Source organism: Scomber scombrus, chromosome 12 (assembly GCF_963691925.1).
Source record: "Scomber scombrus chromosome 12, fScoSco1.1, whole genome shotgun sequence".
Taxonomy (NCBI): Eukaryota; Metazoa; Chordata; class Actinopteri; order Scombriformes; family Scombridae; genus Scomber; species Scomber scombrus.
Window position 1 is genome coordinate 28,568,477 of NC_084981.1, and position 23,147 is coordinate 28,591,623.

The following is a 23,147-nucleotide window of genomic DNA, read 5'->3' on the forward strand; positions in this document are numbered from 1 at the left end:
CCACAAGACAACTGCTGGGGAGGACCGTTTGTTGGCTCGAAAATCCAAGGCCAGCCCCTTTTCCACTGCAGCAGAGCTCCACCAGGCCTGGTCACCTCAAGTCCCCGTGTCAACCAGAACAGTTTGTAGAATTCTGTCTCAAAATGGCCTCCATGGTCGAATCACTGCCCAGAAAACCAGCACTAAACAAAAGGCAATTAAAAAAACGTGGCATTTGCCAAGGCCCACAGCCTGCTAAAACAATGGACGCTGGAAAAGTGGCAGAAGGTGGATTTCTCAGATGAATCTTAAGTTGAATTACATCACAGCCACCGCAAATATTGCAGGAGACCTACTGGAGCCCACATGGATCCGAGATTCACCCACAAAACAGTTAAGTGTGGTGGCGGAAAAATCATGGTCTGGGGTTACATCCAGTATGGGGGTGTGCAAGACATTTTCAGGGTGGAAGGCAATATCAATAGCCTAAAATATCAAGATGTATTAGCTACCTCTTACATTCCCAACCATAAAAGGGGTCACATTTTGCAGCAGGATGGTGCTCCATCGCATACTTCCATCTCTACATCAAAGTTCCTCAAGGCAAAGAAGCATGAACGAACCAGACATGAATATCATTGAGCATGTCTGGGGTAGAATGAAAGAGGAAGCATCAAAGACGAAACCAAAGAATCTTGATGAACTCTGGGAGGCATGTAAGACTGCTTTCTTTGCTATTCCTGATGACTTCATCAATAAATTGTATGAATTATTGTCAAACTGCATGGATGCAGTCCTTCAAGCTCATTGAAGTCCTACAAGATATTAAATATGGATCTCACAGCACCACTACTTAATTCACTGATGTTATGCAACATATTTTTGTATTTGAAGTGAATTATTTGTTCAATTTTCACATTACTCTCTGTCGGCCATACAACCACGGCAATCCAGTTTATTCTCATTGGTAGTTCCACATTGGTGGAACACCTGCCAAAAACCACCAGAGCAGGGGCCTCCCTCTCTGTCTTTAAGAAGCACTTGAAAACCCAGCTCTTCAGAGAGTACCTCCTCTCTTAACTTACAACTACTTAGCAGTATTTATTTATTGTCACACTAATGTCTCTGTTGCAATGTAGCTTGAATGTTATTCTCCCTTGTAAGTCGCTTGGGATAAAAGCGTCTGCTAAATGACTAAATGTAAATGTAATGAATATTATGTATTAGGGCTGCAACTAACAACTGTCTTCATTGATTTATCTGCCAATTATAGAGCTGCAACAATTGGTTGATAGAAAGTTATTATATTATTATCATCATCATTCTATAAATCCTTTCAATTAACTTTTAACGTGATATTTCATGTTTTAATGCTGAAGTAAACTGTTAAACAGTTCCAGCTCTGTTTGAGGTGATCGTCTGGTGTTATTGACGAGTGATAGGTTTACCTGCAGTCGTCTCCTCCTGTGCTGATCACGTATTTGTCGTCGTGGGAGAAGCGGATGTTGGTCACGTGAGCCGAGTGGCCGAGGTAGCGCTTGTGTTTGGCCTGTAAGAAGAAACAAAAAACATCTTCTCCGTCATTGTGCTGCGACTTTTGCTCGACTATTTTCCTTCTGCTTCATGATTTAGACTCAAATATAAAAATTGGGCGACTCACAAACTTCTCAGTGCAGGGGAAGTCGAAGAGTTTGACCAATCCGAAGTCGTCGCCAGTGGCGATGTTGAGGCCAGCGTGCGACACACACGCACAGTTGACGTCGGCTTTGTCTGCATTTCGCGGCCAAATCCCGAGAACTTCATCTCCCAGAATACTGAGCGAGAGACAAGACGGAAAAGTGAATCAAAATTAGATTTTAACCTTTTTCAACCCTTTGATTTTAATACCAATATAGTGAGCAAAAAATAGAGATATTGATTTTAATGTTATTTTCTGAATAAGTTGGGTTACTCTAAAATGCATCAATCTGCATGTGAGTTGTACTGTGCATGTATTTAAGAATAATAGTTTTGTTGCGTTTAAAATGTTTTAATTTTGTCCACAGGGTTTCAACACAAGCAAAAATATCACATGAAGGAAAAGAGGAGACTGCACTTTTCCAACAATTATGCATCAAAGTCTGAGTTTCTTTTACAGCCTTTTGTGTTTCAGTGTTTGTTTAATCCTGTGTTCATTTACTAATTCGTTGCTCTACACAAGATTCTCTTAATCTGCATTTGTTTGTGTGCAGGTGCTCACTGATCCCGTCTGACTGATTGTTGCAACAGATGTATTCATCATGCATCAGAAGATGAAATTGATGTTATTCTTTGACTTTTCAGTTTTAGATTTGTTTAATTACTAAACTCTGCTAATGGGGTGTGTGTGTGTGTGTGTGTGTGTGTGTGTGTGTGTGTTACCTGGTCCAGGTAGCCCAGGTGATTCTGTCAATGACTGCCTGGTCGCTCACCAGCTTCCCTGAAGGAACCTCAAACACCTGCCTCTTATAATCTCCTGTGGACACCTGCAACACACACACACACACAACATTTTAAGTTGCTAAGTCATAGATGGGTACTGTATATAAACTGCATACTATAACATTTTATATAAATATGTATATACATATATATGCACACACACTGTGTACATGTGCAGTTCCTATAGGTATATACAAGCAGTCAGTAATATACCGGTGTGTAACATATAAACAGTGTGTGTGTGTATATACCTGTGTGTAACTTATGTACAGTATGTGTGTATACCTGTATGTAGCAGCTGTCAGCAGAGAAGTCGAGCTGCAGGATGAAAGCAGGGATGTCGCTGCAGTAAACCAGACGGTTCAGACCCGGTCCTCCGCTCACATCGTAAACATCCACCGTGTTCTCCACCGATCCGACCGCCAACAACCTCCGGTCGGGACTGAACCTAAACACACACACACACACACACACATATATATATATTAGGTATTATAATCAAATATCAGCAAAATAAAGACTGAATTTGAAAAAAACAAAGGAAAATGATTCTTTTCTCTTCCTGTGTCAGTCCCTCTACATTCTCTCTTACCGGATGTCTTGGATGGCGTGGCTGCGGTCTCGTTTCTTCGCCCACATCTTGAGCGAGTTGGCGAGGAGGAGGAGGAACTCGCCGTTCTTCATCCCCACAGCCAGCATCTCTCCGTCTGCGCTGTAGCTCACACAACGGGCCCCGTGACCAACACACACCTTGTTCAACAGTTTCTAAACAGAGAGAGAAGGAAATGGGACAGAATTACCCCTCATATGATATGTTATTTTCACTTGGAGACACCAGAACAGTTTTGCATTGGACTTACACGATTAAAATAGGGCCTGAAATGTGTGTGTGTACCTTGTCCGTGAGGTCCCAGAGTCTGATGGTGGCATCGTCGCTGGCGGTGATGCAGAGCTCTTTAGTAGGATGAGCAGTCAGACCCCAGATTCCTCCCCGAGCGTGACTGTCCAGCAGCAGGTTGGACGCCGCGTTCTTCTCCCCGACCTCGATGATCTCCCCGTCCTTCGTGCCCACCAGGATCTTACCCTGAGGAAGAGGAGGTAAAGATGAAGAAGGAGGGCGAGACGAAGAGATCAAAAATCTTATCAAGTCAAGAGTTCTCACCTTTCCCCTGCAGACGGATCGGACACACTCCACCTGCTGCCCCGTCTCCAGCTGGAACGCTCGGCAACGCTTCATCTCCTGATCCCAGAGCTTCACCGCACCGCCTTCCTTAGTCCTGACACACACACACACACACACACACACACACACAAACACAAACACACACGCATACAGCCCAATCAGCTGTTAGCAGCTCCTGTTTGCAGTGTAGCCGTGGATGCACAGATAATCACTGGATTACTTTAATCCATAACAGAGGAAAACATTAATATTTGACGATTCTCAGCCAAGTTCTGCAGCCTCTTTGTTCTCTGATTTAACCCTCCTGTTGTCCTCAGGTCAAGAAAGGATAGGAGGAAGGGAGGAAAGAAGGAAGGAAGGAAGGAAAGGAGTAAGGAGGGAGGGAGGAGAGAAGGAAGGAGGGAGGGAGGAAAGAAGGAAAGGAGTAAGGAGGGATGGAGGAAAGGAGTAAGGAGGGAGGGAGGAAAAGAGGAAGGAAGGAAGGGAGGAAGGAGAGAAGGAAGGAAGGAAGGAAAGGATTAAGGAGGGAGGGAGGAAGGAGAGAAGGAAGTAAGGAAGGAAAGGAGTAAGGAGGGAGGGAGGAAGGGAGCAAAGAAAAAGAGGGAAGGAGGGGGAGAAGGAAGGAAAAATTAAAGAAAGAGGGAGGAAAGAAGGAACAGTCAAAAGAGATGGGGTCAATTTGACCCGGGAGGACAACAGGAGGGTTAAGTGGATTTATGGAAGTTCATTAGAGATGAAACACTACGACTTTTTACCCTAATTCAAGTTAAATTATTCATTATGTGTAAATTAGCTGTCAGTGTGTTACTCACGGTCTCTCCTTGCCGCCGGTGACGATGAGCCCGTCTCTCAGCGTGGTGTACATGGTGAAAACCGGCCCGGTGTGAGCCTTCGCCACCACCCTCAGCAGGTAGTGGTCCCTCCACACGTACACGTCCCCGTTAATGGCTCCAGTGAATGTCAAGTTATTCTAAAACACACACACACAATTAGGGCTGGGCAATTAACCGAAAAATTATCGAAACCGACATTTAGAAAACTCTAATCGACTTAATCTTGCTCATATCAATTAATCGCGGTGTTCACTGTTGCCATGACAGCAATGGTTGCATATCTTTAAGGAATTTGAAAACTTCAGTGATGAGACGCCTTTTTTCAGGAGTGTTTTAATTTCTGCTCCGGTGGTCTTCGGCAGAAAACAGGAACAAAACCTGAGCCAGACCCCAGAGTCAGACTGAGGAAGGCTTGCTCATGCTTCTTACATACCTACCATTTACCCTTGTATTACTATTTTCTAAAAATAACCTATCATTGCACCAGAAACAACCCTTGGCAGTCCTGTGGGCCAGTTTTAATGGTGTCAGCATTTTCCCTGCCAAGGCCAGTTGGTCGGGTATCTCCCTGATACCAATTAGCTTCTTGGATCTAACAGGGATCTGCTAGGAACTTTCCACTTTGGCCGAAATTGCTGCCACTATTAGTTTCAGAGGAATAGTAAATCCTTTTTTAAAATACACTTTACTTCCAGTCTATACTTCACACAAAGACTGTTTTTTTATGACCAAAGAAACTCATTAACCCTCCTGTTGTCCTCGAGTCAAGGAAGGAAGGGAGGAAGAAGGAAGGAAAGGAGGGAGCAAGGAAGAAGGAAGGAAAGGAGGGAGCAAGGAAGAAGGAAGGAAGGGAGAAGGAAGGAAAGGAAGGAGGGAGGGAGGAAGGAAAGGAGAGTGGAAGGAAGGAAAGAAGAAGGAAGGAAGGAAAGGAGGGAGGGAGGAAAGAAGGAAGGAGGGAGGGAGAAAGGAAAAGAGGAAGGAAGGAAAGAAAGATGTTACGTCCATTTCTTATATACAGTCTATGGTTTGTTCTCTCCCTGCTTGTGTTGTATTAACTCTTAAATCTTAAAATCAAACAGTAACTGTGTAACTCACAGCACCGAAGGCGACAGACAGCATCGTCTGCATCCTGCCGTCCTCCACCGTTCCCACTACGCCCTTCTTGTACATCAGAGCGCCGCCGGCCAGCGTCCAGAACTTCACGTGTTTGATTCCCACCGACACGAACTGGGAGTCCGAGTCTGGTCTGAACTCCACCACGAAGATCCGGTCGGGGTGTCCGGCTTTACTGCACACTTTGGACCCTGCAGTGGACACAGCGCTGTTATTTTATTCAATAGTCTTCTTATTATGATCTTCATTAATATTATTTACATAGTTTGTCATCTGTGCTTTCTTTGATCTCTTGCTCTTTTGTTTTATTGCCAGGAAATATCTGTTTTTGAAGGCAAACACTAACATCAGAGTTGTTTTAATCTTAAAAATTTGTGTCGTCCTCCCGGGTCAAATTGCCCCCATCTGTTTTGACTGTTCCTTCCTTCCTTCCTTCCTTCCTTCCTTCCTTCCTTCCTTCCTTCCTTCCTTCCTTCTTTCCTTCCTTCCGTCTGTCCTGCCTCTCTCCTTCTCTCTTTCTTTCCTCCCTTCCTTCATTCCTCTGTCCTTCTTTCCTTCATTTCTCCCTTCCTCTATTCCTTTCTCCCTCCCTCCTTCCATCTTTCCTTTCCTCCTTTCCTACCTTCCTTCCCTCCTTCCTCCCTCCCTCCATTCCTTCCTTCTTCCTTCCTCCCTTCCACCCTTCCTTCCTCCCTCCCTTCCTTCTTTCCCTTCCTCCTTTCCTACCATCATTCCTCCCTCCCTCCCTTCCTTCTTTCCTTTCCTTCCTTCCCTCCCTCCTCCCTTCCTTCCCCCTTTCCTACCTTCCTCCTTTCGTTCCTTCCTTCTTCCTCCCTTCCTTCAAATAATTACAAAAAAAAGTAAATGTTTCCTGATCTCCATGATTCCCCAGAGTAAATTTAATATTTAGAACAATTGGTATTCCATTACCTTTATTTAATATAAAAAAGTTATGATTGGAAAATTTGACTAAACCACATGGACACAAAAAACAGATGTGAAAAGTGTCAGAACAGTCAAACAGATTCAGCAGAAGTGTTTTTGTGTGAATGAACATCTCGTAGTGATTATTGATTATCGGTCGGACCTTCCTGCCAGCGCCACACAGTGATGGTGTGTTCAGGCTCCACTCCGACAGACAGCAGCAGCTTCCCCGTGGCGCTGAAGTTCACGTAGCCGACGCCTTTAGTGTGAGGACAGCGGAGGATGGACAGCGTCTGTTTGCTCATCGCGTCCCACACGTGGATGGAAGGAGTCGTGCCTACGTTAAAAGATACGAGGGAGAAGAGAAGAGAGGATAGACGTTGAGGTTTTTATAATGTGCTGATTGACACGAAAAGAGTCACAAAGAAGTTAGTTGGATCAAAATGGGAGAGGAAGCTACGACAGCAAAGTATCAGAGCAGTTAGAGCAGAGGTGTCAAACTCATTTTCATTCAAGAGCCACATACAGAACAATTTGATCTCATGTGGGCCAGATCATTAAAAAGATGGAGGGAAAGAAGGAAGGAAGGAATTAAGAATGGAAGGAAGGAAAGACAGGCAAAAGGAAGGAGGGATGAAAGGTGGAGGTGAAGAAAGAGGAGGAAGGAAGGAAGGAATTAAGAATGGAAGGAAGGAAAGACAGGCAAAAGGAAGGAGGGATGAAAGGTGGAGGTGAAGAAAGAGGAGGAAGGAAAGAAAGAAGAAAGGACAGACAGGAGGAAGGAAGGAAGGAAAGAGGCAAAAGGAAGGAGGGATGAAAGGTGGAGGTGAAGAAAGAGGAGGAAGGAAAGAAAGAAGGAAGGACAGAAGGAAGGGAGGGAGGAAGGACAGATGGAAGGAAGGAAGGAACGAAAAAAGGAAGGTAGGGAGGAAGGAAGAAAGGGAGGAAGGAACGAACGAACGAACGAAAAAAGGAAGGTAGGGAAGGAGGAAGGACAGATGGAAGGAAAGAACTAATGAAAAAAGGAAGGTAGGGAGGAAGGACAGATGGAAGGAAAAAAGGAATTTAGGAAGGACAGATGGAAGGAAGGAAAAGAACATAGGATGGAAAGTCGGCTGAACCGCACCCCTACGGCGGGCCGGTTCTGGCCCGCGGGCCGCATGTTTGACACCCCTGAGTTAGAGGGATCAGTGCAGCTTCCAGACACCCTGAAAACCAGACTGACAGCAGCTGAGAAATACTGAAGGACTTCAAATCCACATTTGACGTTCCTGCTGAACTATTTATTATTATTATTAACCCTTTACATACTGTTCATATTCTCTCCTCACAGTTTGTTCTCCTCATAAAAAGTGTTTATACTAAATGTTGAAGCACAGATGTGTTCAGAAAGCATCAATAGTTGATCTGACTGATCAATAAATGTGATTAAACCTTGAAGGAAGGAAAGGAGGGAGAAAGAAGGAAGGAGGGAGAAGGAAGGGAGGAAGACAAAAGGGAGGGAGGGAGAAGGGGAAAAGAGGAAGGGAGGAAGGACAGAGGAAAGAAGATAGGGGGGAGGAAAGAAGGAGGGAGGAAGGACAGACGGAAGGAAGAAAGGGAGGAAAGAAGGAACAGTCAAAACAGACGGGGTCAGTTTGACCCGGGAGGACGACACAAAGGTTAAACAGTCCCTGCTGCATTATGACAGGAAAATAACTCTGCTTTAATAAAATGATAAATGATGACGACGATGATGATGTTTGAAGTCACTTCTTATTGATTTTTATAAACATTAACTGAAGCAAACAGCCTCCTGGAAGAAAGGAAATCAATATAAAAGCTGATGTTCGATTTGGAAAAGGACACAACATCAGAGTTTAGCCATGTAAAAACTAAATATGTCACATTTTATGATTTATGCTGATTAAAAAAGCAGGATATTATACTGATGGAGACATTTTGCTGGCTGTCTCTATTAACTCTCCTGTTGTCCTCGAGTCAAGGAAGGAAGGGAGGAAGAAGGAAGGCAAGAGGGAGGGAGGGAGGACAGAAGGAAGGAAGAAAGGGGGATCGAGGAAGGAAAGAGGGAGGGAGGAAGGACAGAAGGAGGGAGGGAGGACAGAAGGAAGGGAGGAAGGAAAGAAGGAGGGAGGAAGGAAGAGAGGAAAGAGATAGGAAACTAAATATGTCCCATTTTATTATTAATGCTGATTAAAAGCAGGATATTATAACTCTGGATATTTACTGATGAAGACATTTTGCTGGCTGTCTCTGTCTCTATTAACCCTCCTGTTGTCCTCGAGTCAAGGAAGGAGGGGAGGAAGAAGGATGGAAGGGAGGGAGGAAGGAAGGAAAGGAGGAAGGAAGGAAAGCAAGAGGGAGGGAGGAAAGAAGGAGGGAGGGAGGAAGGACAGAAGGAAGGAAGAAATGGGGATGGAGGAACGAAAGAATGAAGGGAGGAAAAAGATAGGAAACTAAATATGTCACATTTTATGATTTATGCTGATTTAAAGCAGGATATTATAACTTATATAACTTATATTTACTGATGGAGACATTTTGCCAGCTGGGTTTCAGAGTGTCTGTCGGGATGATAGAGGCGGGGAGGTTTAGTTTAGTTTAGTTTTTTTTTACCTGGGAGTTCACAGACGTCACCTGAGATGTTGAAAGAGCGATGGAGACAAATGAGGCCAGCCAAAAAAAAACAATAAAAACACACAAAAACAAAACAAACAGATGAAAACCTGCAGAGCTGTTTCAGATATTTATATATTTATTTATGGATGATTAAATTAGACTAATGTAAATAATATGGTGTCAACTTTAGAAGCAGCTTTTAAGGCATGGTGACATTATTTATTAGGTCGCCATTAGATTTGGTTCACATCTCCCTTCCTTCCCTCTTTCCTTCCTTCCTTCCCTCTTTCCTTCCTGTCTTATTTCCTTTCTTTCATCCTTTATTTCTTTATTTATTCCTTCCTTCCTGTCTTATTTCCTTTCTTTCTTACTTTCTTTCTTCCTTCTGTTCGTGTGTCCTTCCTTCCTTCCCTTTTTCCTTCCTGTCTTATATTCCTTCCTTCCTTCCTCTCTCCCTTTCATCCACCTCTTTCCTGCCTTCTTTTCCTTCCTTGCTTCCCTCTTTCCTTCCTGTCTTATTTCCTTTCTTTCTTCCTTCCTTCTTTCCTTCCTGCCTTCTTTCCTTCCTCTCTCTAATCATTCCTCTGTTCATATTGACTATTAAAAGATCTCCTTTAAATGTGCTTTCAGTGGAAGAGAAGTTGATTTAGTTTCTCTCAAACTTCACTAATTCCTGTCGAGATTCTCGGAGATATTTTACAGCATAAAGACAAAGTTTGCTTCATGTTAGTGACACCAGTCTGAGCTGTTAAAATGTAAAGCAGGCACGTTGAAGAGGAAGCAGAGGAGAGAAAAGCAGCACTGTGTCTCAAATCACACACTTCTGTTTTACCAGACGGGGAGTTCCAGTCCTCTGAAATGAGGCCAACGCGGAAGTAACTTAAAACTGCAGTTTATCAAAAGGCCACCAGGGGGCGACCGTTTTGGTGTCAAAAGGACTTCCGTCTCTATACAAGTCAATGGAGAATTCACCAACTTCTCACTTGATTTCTAACCTTAGTAAACGTTTTCAAAATGTGTTTATGGTCTCAATCGCTAGTTTAAAGCCTTCTTCAATGCAGTATGATGTTCATTTGGGACATTTTGGCCTCCCTGATTTTATATGTGACGATAAAGCAGGGTATGCATTAGGGCGTGGCTACGTCGTGATTGACAGGTTGATTGGTTCACAGGTTCAGGAGGGCGCCTCATGCCCCTCCTGATGCCCATATAAGTAGAATCCATGTTTTTATTTTTCCCAGCATGCACCTGAAATTTTCAAGATGGCGCTGCTCAGATCCGATACTATTGGCTTCCGAGCAGCAGTCCACAAACCAATGGGTGACGTCACAGATGTTACGTCCATTTTATATACAGACTATGGTAAATACAGAAGAAGAAATTTGAGACACAACAGAGGACTCATTAAGTAGAGATGAGTTAGTAGAGTTACACACTGCCATGCATTAACAGCTACACTGTCAAACACACACACACACACACAGAATGTACCGATCTGTCCGGAGGCGATGACATTCTTGTATTTCGGGTGCTGGTTGACGGTCAGAGAGAGGATGTCATCGTTGTGTTCCAGGTAGAAACTCTGAGTTCCTGCAGCGCACAGAGACACATGAACTCATCATTTGGATCTGAAAGGTCACAGGTTCATTTTCCAACACAGCAGCTGAACTACTGAGACTTAATCCAGTTTAATGTTTTAATATAGAATTCTGTCTTGTCTCTTGATCAGTGAATAAATATTTGACCTCGGTTCTGCTTCCCGTAATTTAAATCTCATCCAGAGAGGCATCTTTGAATTTAAAAGCAGATTTCTCTTCTTTTTTTTCCTTCAGCTGCATTTTATCAGCTAAGTTTATCAAATTTGACTTTTGTGTGAAAGTGTTTTTTTCTAGCCTGACACCAACATATATACTGTATATAAGGGTCAGTGACAAATAAAGGTTGGCAAGATGAACAATTCAAAAATATGTTAAAAAATAGTTTTAAAAGCAGCATCAGGTTTGTTAAAATGTACTTTTAGTATTTTTGTTGGTTTTATATCATTTGAAATGACATTTGCACCATTTTTTACCAAAAGTAAGACTGAATGCTCCTGAAAATGTCAAATGGTGTAACCACAAAAGAATGATACATATTACATATTTTATCCACCTACAGTGTATTTAAGTGGACTTATACTAATAATTACTTCATTTAAAAAACATCAAGAGTATTTCTTCATTTAAATTGTAAAGTAAGTCAATACTGAGCAGGATGTATCCTAAAAACAACCATTTTTAAAAGTGGATTATATTTATTCCACATTTTAGTTCACATTTATTTTCCTGTATATAATCAGATGACAAAATACTGGTTACACCAATTGACACTGGGTTACATCACGCCATTGACCCATGTATATATATATATATATATATATATATATATATATATATATATATATATATATACACGGTCGCCCATAAAGTTGGAATAAAATATTTTTTACCTCTTTCCATGAAATGATTGTGAAAATGTGATTTATTCTTGATAGATAAAGTGTAAATATTCTCAAAATTGTATTGATCCATCTCATTGCACCTGGTCAAAGGTGATTACTGATGTGTATAAATAGAAAATAAAAAGAGGAATGTGTCTGAAAACAAAATTATTCCAACTTTATGGGCGACCGTGTATATATTTGGGAACCGTAATCCGTCCATCCTTCCATGTTCTGCTGTTTATTCAGAGCCGGGCCACAGTGGCATCAGGCTGAGCAATGAAACCCAAACATTCATCTCTCCAGCAAGCCTCATCAGCTCCTCCTGGGGGATCCCAAGTTATCTCAAGGCACTTCTCACATGGAGCAGGTCTAGACAGTGCCCTTTAATTTTAATTAATGTATAACATGTGTTGCCGTGGTTACCAGTGCTGAGGCTGTGGACGATGGCAGTGGCGGCAGTATGGTAGACGATGTCGGCGCCGTCGTTGAGGTAGTGAAGGTTGTTACGACAATCGAAGCCACGAAAACCAAACACGTGATCCAAAATCATGTCCTACAGACGGAGAGAGGGAGGAGACAGAAAACAGATGAAAAAGAGGACAGATGGATGGACAGACAGGTAGAAGGACAGGTAGGCAGACAGACATACCTCCACCACTCTCTTCTTCTTGGAGACGTTGTTCTTCTGGAGTTTCTCCGGCTGCGGTGCAGCTCGGCTCACCGGAGGCCTAAAAGTTCAATCAATCTATTAATCAACTCATTGATCAACCACCAATCACTCATTCAAAGAAAAGCATGTTCATATTCCAACGTGCTCAGGTCTGGAGGATGGAGAGGAGAGACAGACAGGTGGAGGGACAGTCAGTGAGACAAGTCCAACACAGACAGGACTGCAATTCAGACAGAAACACTGAGACTGAATCAGACAGTAAATGTGCCAGAAAAACAAAAATAACAGCTAAAAGAAGCTTAAAAAAAAAAAAGCTCAGTTGAGCTGCAGAGCTGGTGACAGTTTTTCTGTGGGTTCCTCAATGAGTGACCACTCACAAATTATAGTCCCTAAAAGGGCAAGTTCACAATTGTACAAGTGTGTCTTAAACCAGCAGTCAGGTGTCCATATGAACAATAAAGATGTTTTCCTCTCTGTAATCATTCCTCCTGTTCATACTGACTATTAAAAGATCTCCTTCTAATGTGCTTTCAATGTAAAGTGATGGAGGACTGTATCTACAGTGTTTCCATACAGTCATTTAAAAGTAGATGATCAGCTTATATTGAGCTTCATCAGTGTGAGTTAGTCATATCAAGTGATATCTGACACATTTACAGTCTTTTTAGCATCAGATTCCCTCTTAGTGTTTCCTGTTGAGCTGTGGTGTAACCATAGTAACAAAAAGACTTTGCTACTAAAAACACTGTAACGTTGAAACATAGAAGATGAAGATTTGACTCATGTGGACGCTGAAGCTTCATATTAGCTTCAGATCAACTTTTAAATCCATGTTTCCACAGAAGGAAGACTGTGGGTTTAGTCCTCCTTCACTTCCATTACAAACATTATGAAGGGATCTTCTAATGGTCAGTATGAACAGGAGGAATCATTACAGCAAGAATAACTTTACTGTTCATTTAATCTCCTGACTATTATTATATTTTAAAACAAACTTTAAAAATTGTGAACCTGTCCTTTACTTCAGTATTAATATAAAAAAATTGACAATCAGTAGCTTAAAAATGACCTGCAAGCTGCGGACAGTTTGAGGTAATGCCAACACACGCACACACACGCGCACACACACACACGCACGCACTCATACACACAATGCAAAGAGTAACAGACAGACAGGTGGACAGGTGTTACCTGGATCCCCTGGACAGCAGAGGGACAGAACCAAGGTAGAGAGCTTTAGAAAACACACACAGACACACAAACATACAATCACAAGCAAGTACAGCTCTCTACACACACACGCACACACACACACGCACACACACACACACGCACATACACACACAAAGGCCTCATGCCTCAGAGAAACCGTCATGTGACTTTAGGGTTGTAGATGTTGCCATGGGTACATGACATTAATGCTACCATGCGGGTGACTCTCGGTAGATCTCTACGACTTGCAAGGAGAGGGTCACATGACTGAAGTAACACTGTTAGCTATTATCTCACAGAACATACTAATTATGGGCTTTTAATTTGATAATGTAAAGGTATTTGACATATGTAAGTAGGAACTTAATATTGAAAATGAATGAATTTTCTTACTGCTTTGAACAGACCTGCTGGAAGCCCGCAACAGACCCAATAATTTGAGGGAAAACTCTGTGATAAAAACCTTGTAAGGTGGCGTTCAGACCAGGCGGGGAGTTCTGGTCCTCTGAAATGATGCCAACGCGGAAGTAACTTAAAACTGAATTCTATCAAAAGGCCACCAGGGGGCGACCGTTTTGGTGTCAAAAGGACTTCCGTCTCTATACAAGTCAATGGAGAATTCACCAACTTCTCACTTGATTTCTAACCTCAGTAAACGTTTTCAAAATGTGTTTATGGTCTCAATCGCTAGTTTAAAGCCTTCTTCAATGCAGTATGATGTTCATTTGGGACATTTTGGCCTCCCTGATTTTATATGTGACGATAAAGCAGGGTATGCATTAGGGCGTGGCTACGTCGTGATTGACAGGTTGATTGGTTCACAGGTTCAGGAGGGCGCCTCATGCTCCTCCTGATGCCCATATAAGTAGAATCACTGTTTACATTTTTCCCAGCATGCACCTGAAATTTTCAAGATGGCGCTGCTCAGATCCAAAACTATTGGCCTCTGAGCAGCAGTCCACAAACCAATGGGTGATGTAACGGATGTTACGTCCATTTCTTATATACAGTCTATGGTTTGCATTTATGTGATTTGTAGAGCTGGGTATCATTTAAAAAAATTACAAAAATAGTATCAATCCAAGTAACCTTAAAGTGATAACTATACCAGCTGAGTACTTCATTAGATACCCATCATGTGAATAGAAGCATTTAATTACATAAAATGCCTCCACACCTCCATATCTAAGTGATTACAATTTTTACACAGAGAGGACGGTGTGTCTTCGCGCCCCCCCCCCCCCCCCTCCTTATCTGTAAATAGCAGGAAAATCTGTCAAATTCAGTTAAAAATCTGACATTTCCACATCATCTTTTTCAACTGACACACCTCAAAGTCCCTCATCACTTTGCTTATAGTCCGCAGATATACAGTACTGTGCAGAAGTCTTAGGCCACCATTAGATTACTTGTTTTAACAATGCTATAATGACCATATATAGTTATTTCTCAGTGTTTTTTATCATAATACAACCAAAAAATACAGAAAATATGTATGCAGTATTAAAAAACAGCTTATATAGGCTAAAGTGTGTAAGTATTCAGACCTCTCCTTACACAGTACTGTATATTTGAAGGGATCCTTAAATGTTATGTCCGTGCAACCATTACGGATATAGATAAATATGTCATATTTTGGAGGGCTGGAGTTCTGTGTCTTTCATGCTTAGTTTCTATCGTTTGCATCATTCAAATCACAATTTTCAAACCCTAAAAACATGACATGTGCGTTAACAGCTTTATTGCGTTTTTCTCTTGGTTGTAAAATGATTTACGTCCTGAACAAATGTGTTTGTGGTTCTTCTTCTACAGTATAAGTAAACGAGCTAGCAAGGCTTCCCAAAACTAGCCTTAAATGTCAGTCATGTAACCCTCGCCTCGCAGGTCGTAGCTGTTCAACAAGAGTCTCCCAATACCATGCTACTGGTGCTATCCTCTATTTCCAGGCTATCAGGCTAATATGCTAGCGTAGCTAATTGTGTTAACAGGTTAACATGCACAGCAGGCATTCTGAGCTTTTATTTCATTTTGGGTCAAAAGCAAACTGAGCCAAGTCCAGTTGCTTTTAAATGTGCTGTATAAATAAACTGGACTTGACTAGTACTAGCTTTAGTTGTTTGCCTTTGACCCACAGCTGTTAGTAGCTAAAAATAACAGTTGTTTCCTGCCTCAGGCCACATACTGTAACATGCTCAGTCAGGAAGCTAAAATGATATAATGACCTCAGGTTCCTCTGACATCTTAAGATCATCTTAGTTTGACTGAAATCAGCTTAAAACCCACATTAGTCAGATCAATGTTTTTAAGGTCTTGTGAGACCAGAAGGCAAAATGAATCTGTGTCTTAACTTTTCTCTTTCACCTGGCTTTTTGTTCACCATTACGCAACACTTTATTGAAAGATGTATTTGTATCAGAACTGTCTACAATGCAACTATCTCCATTCAGACCATTTGGATCTAGGTTTAACCGTCCTGTCGTCCTCCCGGGTCAAATTGACCCCGTCTGTTTTGACTGTTCCTTCTTTCCTCCCTTCCTTTGTTCCTTTCTCCCTCCTCCCTTCCATCCTTCTGTCTGTCCTTCTTCCCTCCCTCCTTCTCTCTTTCCTTCCTCCATCCCCCTTTCTTCCTTCCTTATGTCCTTCCTTCCTACCTCCTTCCTCCCTTCCTTTTTTCTTCTGTCCTTCTTTCCTTCCTTCCTCCCTTCCTCTTTTCCTTTCTCCCTCCCTCCCTCCTTCCTTTTATCCTCCCTCCGTCCTACCTTCCTTTGTCCTTCCTTCCTCCCTCCCTTCTATCCTCCCTCCCTCCCTCCTCCCTTCCTTCTTTCTGTCTGTCCTTCCTCCCTCCCTCCCTCTCTTTCTTTCCTGCCCTCCTTCCTTCCTCCCTTCTTTCCTCTGTCCTTCTTTCCTTCCTTCCTCCCTACCTCTTTTCCTTTCTCCCTCCCTCCCTCCTTCCTTCCCTCCTCCCTCCTTTAATTCCTTCCTTCTTCCTCCTTTCCATCCTTCTTCCTCCTTTCCTTCCTCCCCTCCTCCCTCCTTTCCTTCCTTCCTTCTTCCTCCTTTATTTCCTTCTTCCTCCCTTCCTTCCTTCCTTCCTTCCTCCCTTCCTTCCTTGTCGAGGACAACGGGAGGGTTAATCAAACATCAGCACTGTCCTAAAGGCTTTCTATTGGTTAACAGCACCATTTTGCATAGTTCGATGATTCTCTCTTAAAGAATTGAATTCAACGCCAAACAGGCCTTTAGACAAGAAGATATTCAGAAGGAAAGAAAGGAAACATCAAAGACAACACCTCTAATATCTATCCTGAATTCACGAGGAAGAAATGGCTTAGTTGGGATTGGGTCACTGATAAACCAAACTCTCCAAAAAAGTCTATATAATAAGAAAAAACCAAGCTAAGATGATCTAAGATGCTTCTTTGTGGGAAACCTGTTTAAGTGGCATGAAAGAGTGATAACGGAGAACAAGTGCATGACAGAAAAAAACAGGCAGTGGATGGAGGAGGGATCATACCAAAAACACCCCTGGTAACACAAAAACAGGACTCTACAGCAGGGAGGAGGTGACGATGGAAGACCCGAACAAGACAGAGGATGAGAAGAAGGACAGAGGAGATAACAGGGAGGAAGAGGAGCAGATGAAAAGATGACGGGAAGGAGGGTTAAACAGAGAGAGAGGCACAGGTTCGTTCAACAGACAACAGACAATAAATGGTCAAATACATTGAAGTCAATGGTAATAATGTTGATGTGATATTAATTGATGGTACTAAAAGCAGGAGGTGTGTGGAAACTAATAATACATAACATAAAATCATAAAACTGAATATAGACTGAAGCTTTTCCAGCTGCCTTACTGGTTTCCTCAACAGAGTTTTAATAAGAAATGGAGATTTTGAACATCTGAGACTTGCCTCCTGGCCTGTATCTGACATAATTCACTCATTCATTACTCACTATATCAGGAGTTCTGTGTAGATGACTTGTGTTTTAGTTAGCAAATAAAATGTATCTAGCATGCATCGTGCAGATAAGTTGAAAGCTTGTTCTTGACCTTTTTAACCACATTTTGCGGTTTTCATCAGGAAATGGGAGTTTGCTCAGTTGTCAGAGTTGGTTCAGGTACAGTACTCTGTAGGGCTGGGTATTGTTTAAAAAGTGACGATACCAGTACCAATCCAAGTACCCTTAAAGTGATACTGATACCAACTGAGTACTTCATTAGATTCCCATTAACACATGTAGGTCTCTGTCTTTTATCCGGTGTAACAGGCGTGTAGTGTAGACACACTTTAGAGCGTTTAGGAGGCATCTTGGCTGCTGAACTGCTAAGCACGCTAACTCAAATTCACCACGACTTCACCACCACAGACGGGTTGTAGCTGCTGTGGCAGTGGACCAATCACATGTCGGGTTAACCCTCCTGTTGTCCTCGAGTCAAGGAAAGAAGGGAGGAAGGGAGGAAGAAGTAAGAAAAGGAGGGAGGGAGGAAGGAAAGGAGGGAGGGAGGAAGTAAGGAAGGGTGGAAGAAGGAAGGAAAGGAGGGACGAAGGAAGGGAAGAAGAAGAGAGGAAGGAAAGGAGGGAGGAAGGAAGGCGGGAAGGAAGGAAGGAAGGAAAGAAGGAAGGGAGGACGGAGGAAAGAAGGAAGGGAGGAAGAAGGAAGGAAAGGAGGGAGGAAGGAAGGAAGGAAAGAACCTCCTTTCCTTTCTTCTTCCTCCCTTCCTTCCTTCCTTCCTTCCTTCCTTCCTTCTTTCCTTCCTTCTTCCTCCCTTCCTTACTTCAGTACACCTGCACACAGTTATTCAGATACTCGGCAGGTCAGTTGTTGTTCCTCCATCTTTGAGAAATTACCACAGTCCTTTGTGGATTTAAGCTGTTGAATTTGTGGATTGAGGAACTTAGCACCTGTCATGAAGGACATTTGCATGTGACTCTAAAGAGCATCTTTGGACAGAGACGAAGGTTTATCATCTAACCCCTCAAATACAACCACCTGTTATCATGTGACTACAGATCCACCCTTCAGTCATGTGACAACAAATGAGCAAACTCCATCTGCTGAGGAAAGCTGTGAAATGGGGTCGAAAGATCCAGAAAAACCCAACAGGAGGACCTCGAGTAAGTTTTTACTACTTTATGTGTTGTGTTGAGGGATCATAGTTCAATATCAGATAATAATAATTATTCTTAAATATTTGGGCAATAAGACCAAACTCAGAGATAAAGTACTGAACTGCAGAGAATGTATAAATGCACCATGTGACAAAATAAAATCCTTAAAATCTGTATTTCATCAAAAAAACAACCTCAGAGTTCATATCCAAACAGCCACTCCATTTCCTGTTTAAATGTCTTTTTTTTTTAAACGACATAATCACATTTATTACTGAGATTTGTCTGAAAAGCATCTTCACTGTAAGTATCAGGTCATACTTACTTGACAATGCCCTGCCTCCAGGGGAATGCAAGTTAAAACACAACACAGATATTAAGAGTTTCTACAGGCAAGGCCAGGAAGCAGCAGCAAACACTCAGGAAGTAAGGGTGCCATGAAGGGACAACAGGTATTTGTGTTTGGGTAATAGAAGCTCACGAGGGAACAAACTGTAAAATATAACACAGCTTCAGTTTTTGACTATTTCCAGCAAAGTGAGATGATTATAAAACTGTTAACCCTCCTGTCGTCCTCTTGGGTCAAATTGACCCCATCTCTTTTGACTGTTGTTTCTTTCCTTCCTTCCTTCCTCCCTCCATCCTTACTCCTTTCTTTCTTTCTTTCCTTCCTTCCATCTTACTCCTTTCCTTCCTCCCTTCCTTCCTTCCCTCCTTCCTTCCTTTCTTCCTTCTTACTCCTTTCCTTCCTTCCTCCCTCCCTCCTTACTCCTTTCCTTCCTTCCTTCCTTCCTTCCTTATTCTTTTCTTTCCTTCATTCCTTCCTTCATTCATTCCTCCTTCCTTACTCCTTTCTTTCCTTCCTCCTTCCTTCATTACTACCTCCCTCCTTACTCCTTTCCTTCCTTCCTTCCTTCTTTCCTACCTCATTCCTTACTGCTTTCCTTCATTCCTTCCTTCCTTCCTTTCTTTCTTTCCTTCCTTCCTTCCTTCTTACTCCTTTCCTTCCTTCTTTCCTTCCTTCCTTCCTTCCCTCCCTCCTTACTCCTTTCCTTCCTTCCTTCCTTCCTCCTTCCTTACTCCTTTCTTTCCTTCCTTCCTTCCTTCCTTACTACCGCCCTCCTTACTCCTTTCCTTCCTCCCTCCCTCCATCCTTACTCCTTTCTTTCTGTCCTTCCTTCCTTCCTTCCTTCCTCCTGTCCTTCCTTGACTACAGGAGGGTTAATGGAGAGCAATAAATAATAAAGAGGTGCAAAATTCAGGAAACTCCTATCAGTAAAATGTGCTCCTGTATTATTTCCCTCGCTGTAGTTTCTGTGGTTGCCATGACAGCAACCCCCCCCCCCCTTCTTTACCATCGATGCCTGGAAGCAGCTTTAGGCAATATTTTCTGAGAGAGCTTCTGAACTTTAAAGGCTGTTTTTAAACCTGCAAAGTTCAGTCCAATTTAAAAAGGTTTTCTTTCTTGTTGTGATTCATTTGGACAGATCTGAACACAACGATCATACTCAGACCAAAGTTTAAGGTAGGAATGTGATCTGAACATCTCACCGACTACAAGTTTGAGCTCCTGTAACCATAGAATGAATCCAACCATGATGGATGTATTAAGAAGAACTGGATATCAGACTGATATTGGGGCAGATAAAGAGTTTCTTCTTCAGGACCTTTTTCCTGTGTTTACTTTCTTGGTCCCGCCCCCAGACACATCTGACCAATGAGAGGAGAGAACGTCACCTCACCTGGATTCTACTGGCGTGTTTTTATTCGCTTGGATTCTTCAAAGCTCACGAACTTATCCACTGATTCAGAGCAGAGCAAACCAACTAGAGTCATTCATAGGACATAGATGTAGTGTATTAACCCTTCTGTTGTCCTCGAGTCAAGGAAGGAAGGGAGGAAGAAGGAAGGAAAGGAGGAAGAAGGGAGGAAGAAGGAAGGAAAGGAGGGAGGAAGAAGGAAGGAAAGGAAGGAGGAAGAAGGAAGGAAAGGAGGGAGGGAGGAAGGAAAGAAGGAAGAGAGGGCGGGAGGAAAGAGGGAAGGAAGGAAGGAAGGAAAGGAGGGAGGAAGGAAGAAGGAAGGAAAGGAGGGCGGAAGGAAGGAGGGAGGGAAGGAAGGAAAGGAGGGAAGCAGGAAGGAAGGAAGGAGGGAGGCAGGGAAGAAGAAGGGAGGAAGAAGGAAGGAAAGGAGGGAGGAAGGAAGGAAGGAAGGGAGGAAGGAAGAAGGAAGGAAAGGAGGGAGGAAGGAAGGAAGGAGGAAAGGAAGGAAGGAAGGAAAGGAGGGACGAAGGAAGGGAGGAAAAGAAAGAAGGAAGGGATGGAAGGAAGGAAGGACGGAGGAAAGAAGGAAGAAAGAGAGAAGGAGGGAGGGAGGGAGGAAGGAAAAGAGGAAGGGAAGGAGGGAAATAAAAAAGGAAGGAAGAAAGAGGGATGGAGGAGGGAGAAAGGAAAAGAGGAAGGGAGGAAAGAAGGAACAGTCAAAACAGACGGGGTCAATTTGACCCGGGAGGACGACACGAAGGTTAAACCAAACTGGCAAGTAAATCATGAGCATGAATGGAGATTTTTTTTTGATGAGGTCTACAATTTAAATAATCATTTTTTGGAAGATGTATTTTTTTTAGATTCATTACTTCTGTTTCCTGCAAAAAAAATACATGTGTACCTAGAAGGCACCCTTAGTTTCTGAGTGTTTGGCAGGCAGAAGCTCAACAACACACACAGCAAACTGGGCCGAGGTGTTATTTCATCAAGAGTCAGAACATGAGATTCACTGACCATGCAGACGCCTGTGCATGCATGAAATATTAAAAAACACACACTGATAGACACACACACTCACAAGCATATAGACACACATGAACACACACACACACACACACACTAAGAACCACAGATCACTTCATACACACACAGCCTCAGTGTTGGAAAGACTAAAGCAACATCTAACTGCAACATTAAGAACAGGAGCACCGTACAGACTGTTTCACACTTTAAATGGTGACGTTTAAAGCTGCACCAGGTTAGATTTTACTGGTTTTGTCTTATGTGTGAAGCTTGAATGTTAAATGTAGCACCCAAGGGCCCAAAGAAGCTAGATTTCATCCTTTATTTTGTGCTTAACTGTCATGTTGTCCTCGAGTCAAGGAAGGAAGGGAGGAAGAAGGAAGGAAAGGAAGGGGGAAGGAAGGAAGGAAGGGAGGAAGAAGGAAGGAAAGGAGGGAGGGAGGAAGCAATGAAGGGAGGAAAGGAGGGAGGAAGAAGGAAGGAAAGGAGGATGGAAGGAAAGAAGGGAGGAAAGGAAAGAAAGGAGTAAGGATGGAGATAGGAAGGAAGGAAAGGAGTAAGGAGGGAGGAAGGAAGGAAGGAAGGAAGGACGGAAAGAAAGGAGTAAGGATGGAGGGAGGAAGGAAGGGAGTAAGGAGGGAGGTAGGAAGGAAGGAAGGAAGGAAGGAATGAAGGAAAGAAGGAAGGAAGGAAAGGAGTAAGGAGGGAGGGGAGGGAGGGAGGGAGGAAGGAAGGAAGGAAGGAAAGGAGTAAGAAGGAAGGAAGGAAGGAAGGAAGGTAGGAAGGAAGGAAGGAAAGGAGGGAGGAAAATTTGGAGGGATGAAAGAAAGAAGGAGCGAAGGAGGGAGAAAGGAAAAGAGGAAGGGAGGAAGGAAAGAAAGAAGGACAGAGGAAGGGAGAAATGAAAGAAAGAAGGAAGGTAATGGGGAGGAAAGAAAGAGAGGAGGGAGGAAGGATAGACGGAAGGAAGGGAGGAAGTAATAAAGCTCAAAGCCTTTTCTCATCATTTCTTTCAAGGCTAATAGAAAGTAAAGAGATGAAGATGCAGATTTATTAACCTACAATCTTTAGGTGCATTAAATGAAGTCAATATAAAATATAAAGGGACGCACCAACATGTAAAGTAGTCTGGTGCAGCTTTAAACACCGGGTTAAAGAATCTAATGCAACAGTCATGATCATGGTGTGCGTGTGTGTGTGTGTGTGTGTGCGTGTGTGTGTGTGTGTGTGTGTGTGTGTGTGTGTGTGTGTGTGTGTGTGTGTGTACATACCTCTCTTCAGCAGACAGCTCTTTCAGCTGTTGGTGAGGTTTGGTTCCTCTCATCTCTCTGATGCTGACAGCGTACATCTTGGTCGGGTAATCCACCGTCTTCTCCCGCGCTACATCGCTGTCGTAGCCTTCACACACACACACACACACAGACACACACACACACACACACACACACACACACACACACACACACACAGACACACACACACACACACACACACACACACACACACACACACACACATAAAAACAAAGAGTAGAGACGTTTAAAGTCTTTGGAGGATATTCAGGAAGAGTTTTCAGCTCCTTTTTTAAGTGCTAACCGGTCAAATCTTGTTATTTCTCATCCAGTAAAGGGCTGAAGAACAAAAGAGGCACCGACTGATAAAAGGCCTGCTTTGTCTCATGCAATATTTATTTATGTATGTTTTAAAAAAAGATGCATTATGACTACAGTGACTTTACCAAAGCTCACTGCTCAGCAACACAAGACAAAACA

General features: G+C 42.8%; 1 protein-coding gene across 1 annotated transcript in view; it reads right to left on the reverse strand.

Moving 5' to 3' along the window:
- LOC133991563 (echinoderm microtubule-associated protein-like 6) overlaps window positions 1-23,147 on the reverse strand; it is a 97,385-nt gene that overhangs the window by 937 nt on the left and 73,301 nt on the right. The window contains 17 exon segments of the mRNA XM_062430019.1: window positions 1,428-1,528; window positions 1,640-1,793; window positions 2,380-2,483; window positions 2,725-2,887; window positions 3,032-3,204; window positions 3,335-3,523; window positions 3,602-3,716; window positions 4,435-4,592; window positions 5,551-5,759; window positions 6,656-6,829; window positions 9,109-9,129; window positions 10,603-10,701; window positions 12,017-12,146; window positions 12,243-12,321; window positions 13,455-13,463; window positions 18,915-18,929; window positions 22,647-22,773. Of these exon segments, the coding sequence (XP_062286003.1) occupies window positions 1,428-1,528; window positions 1,640-1,793; window positions 2,380-2,483; window positions 2,725-2,887; window positions 3,032-3,204; window positions 3,335-3,523; window positions 3,602-3,716; window positions 4,435-4,592; window positions 5,551-5,759; window positions 6,656-6,829; window positions 9,109-9,129; window positions 10,603-10,701; window positions 12,017-12,146; window positions 12,243-12,321; window positions 13,455-13,463; window positions 18,915-18,929; window positions 22,647-22,773 (2,020 nt within the window).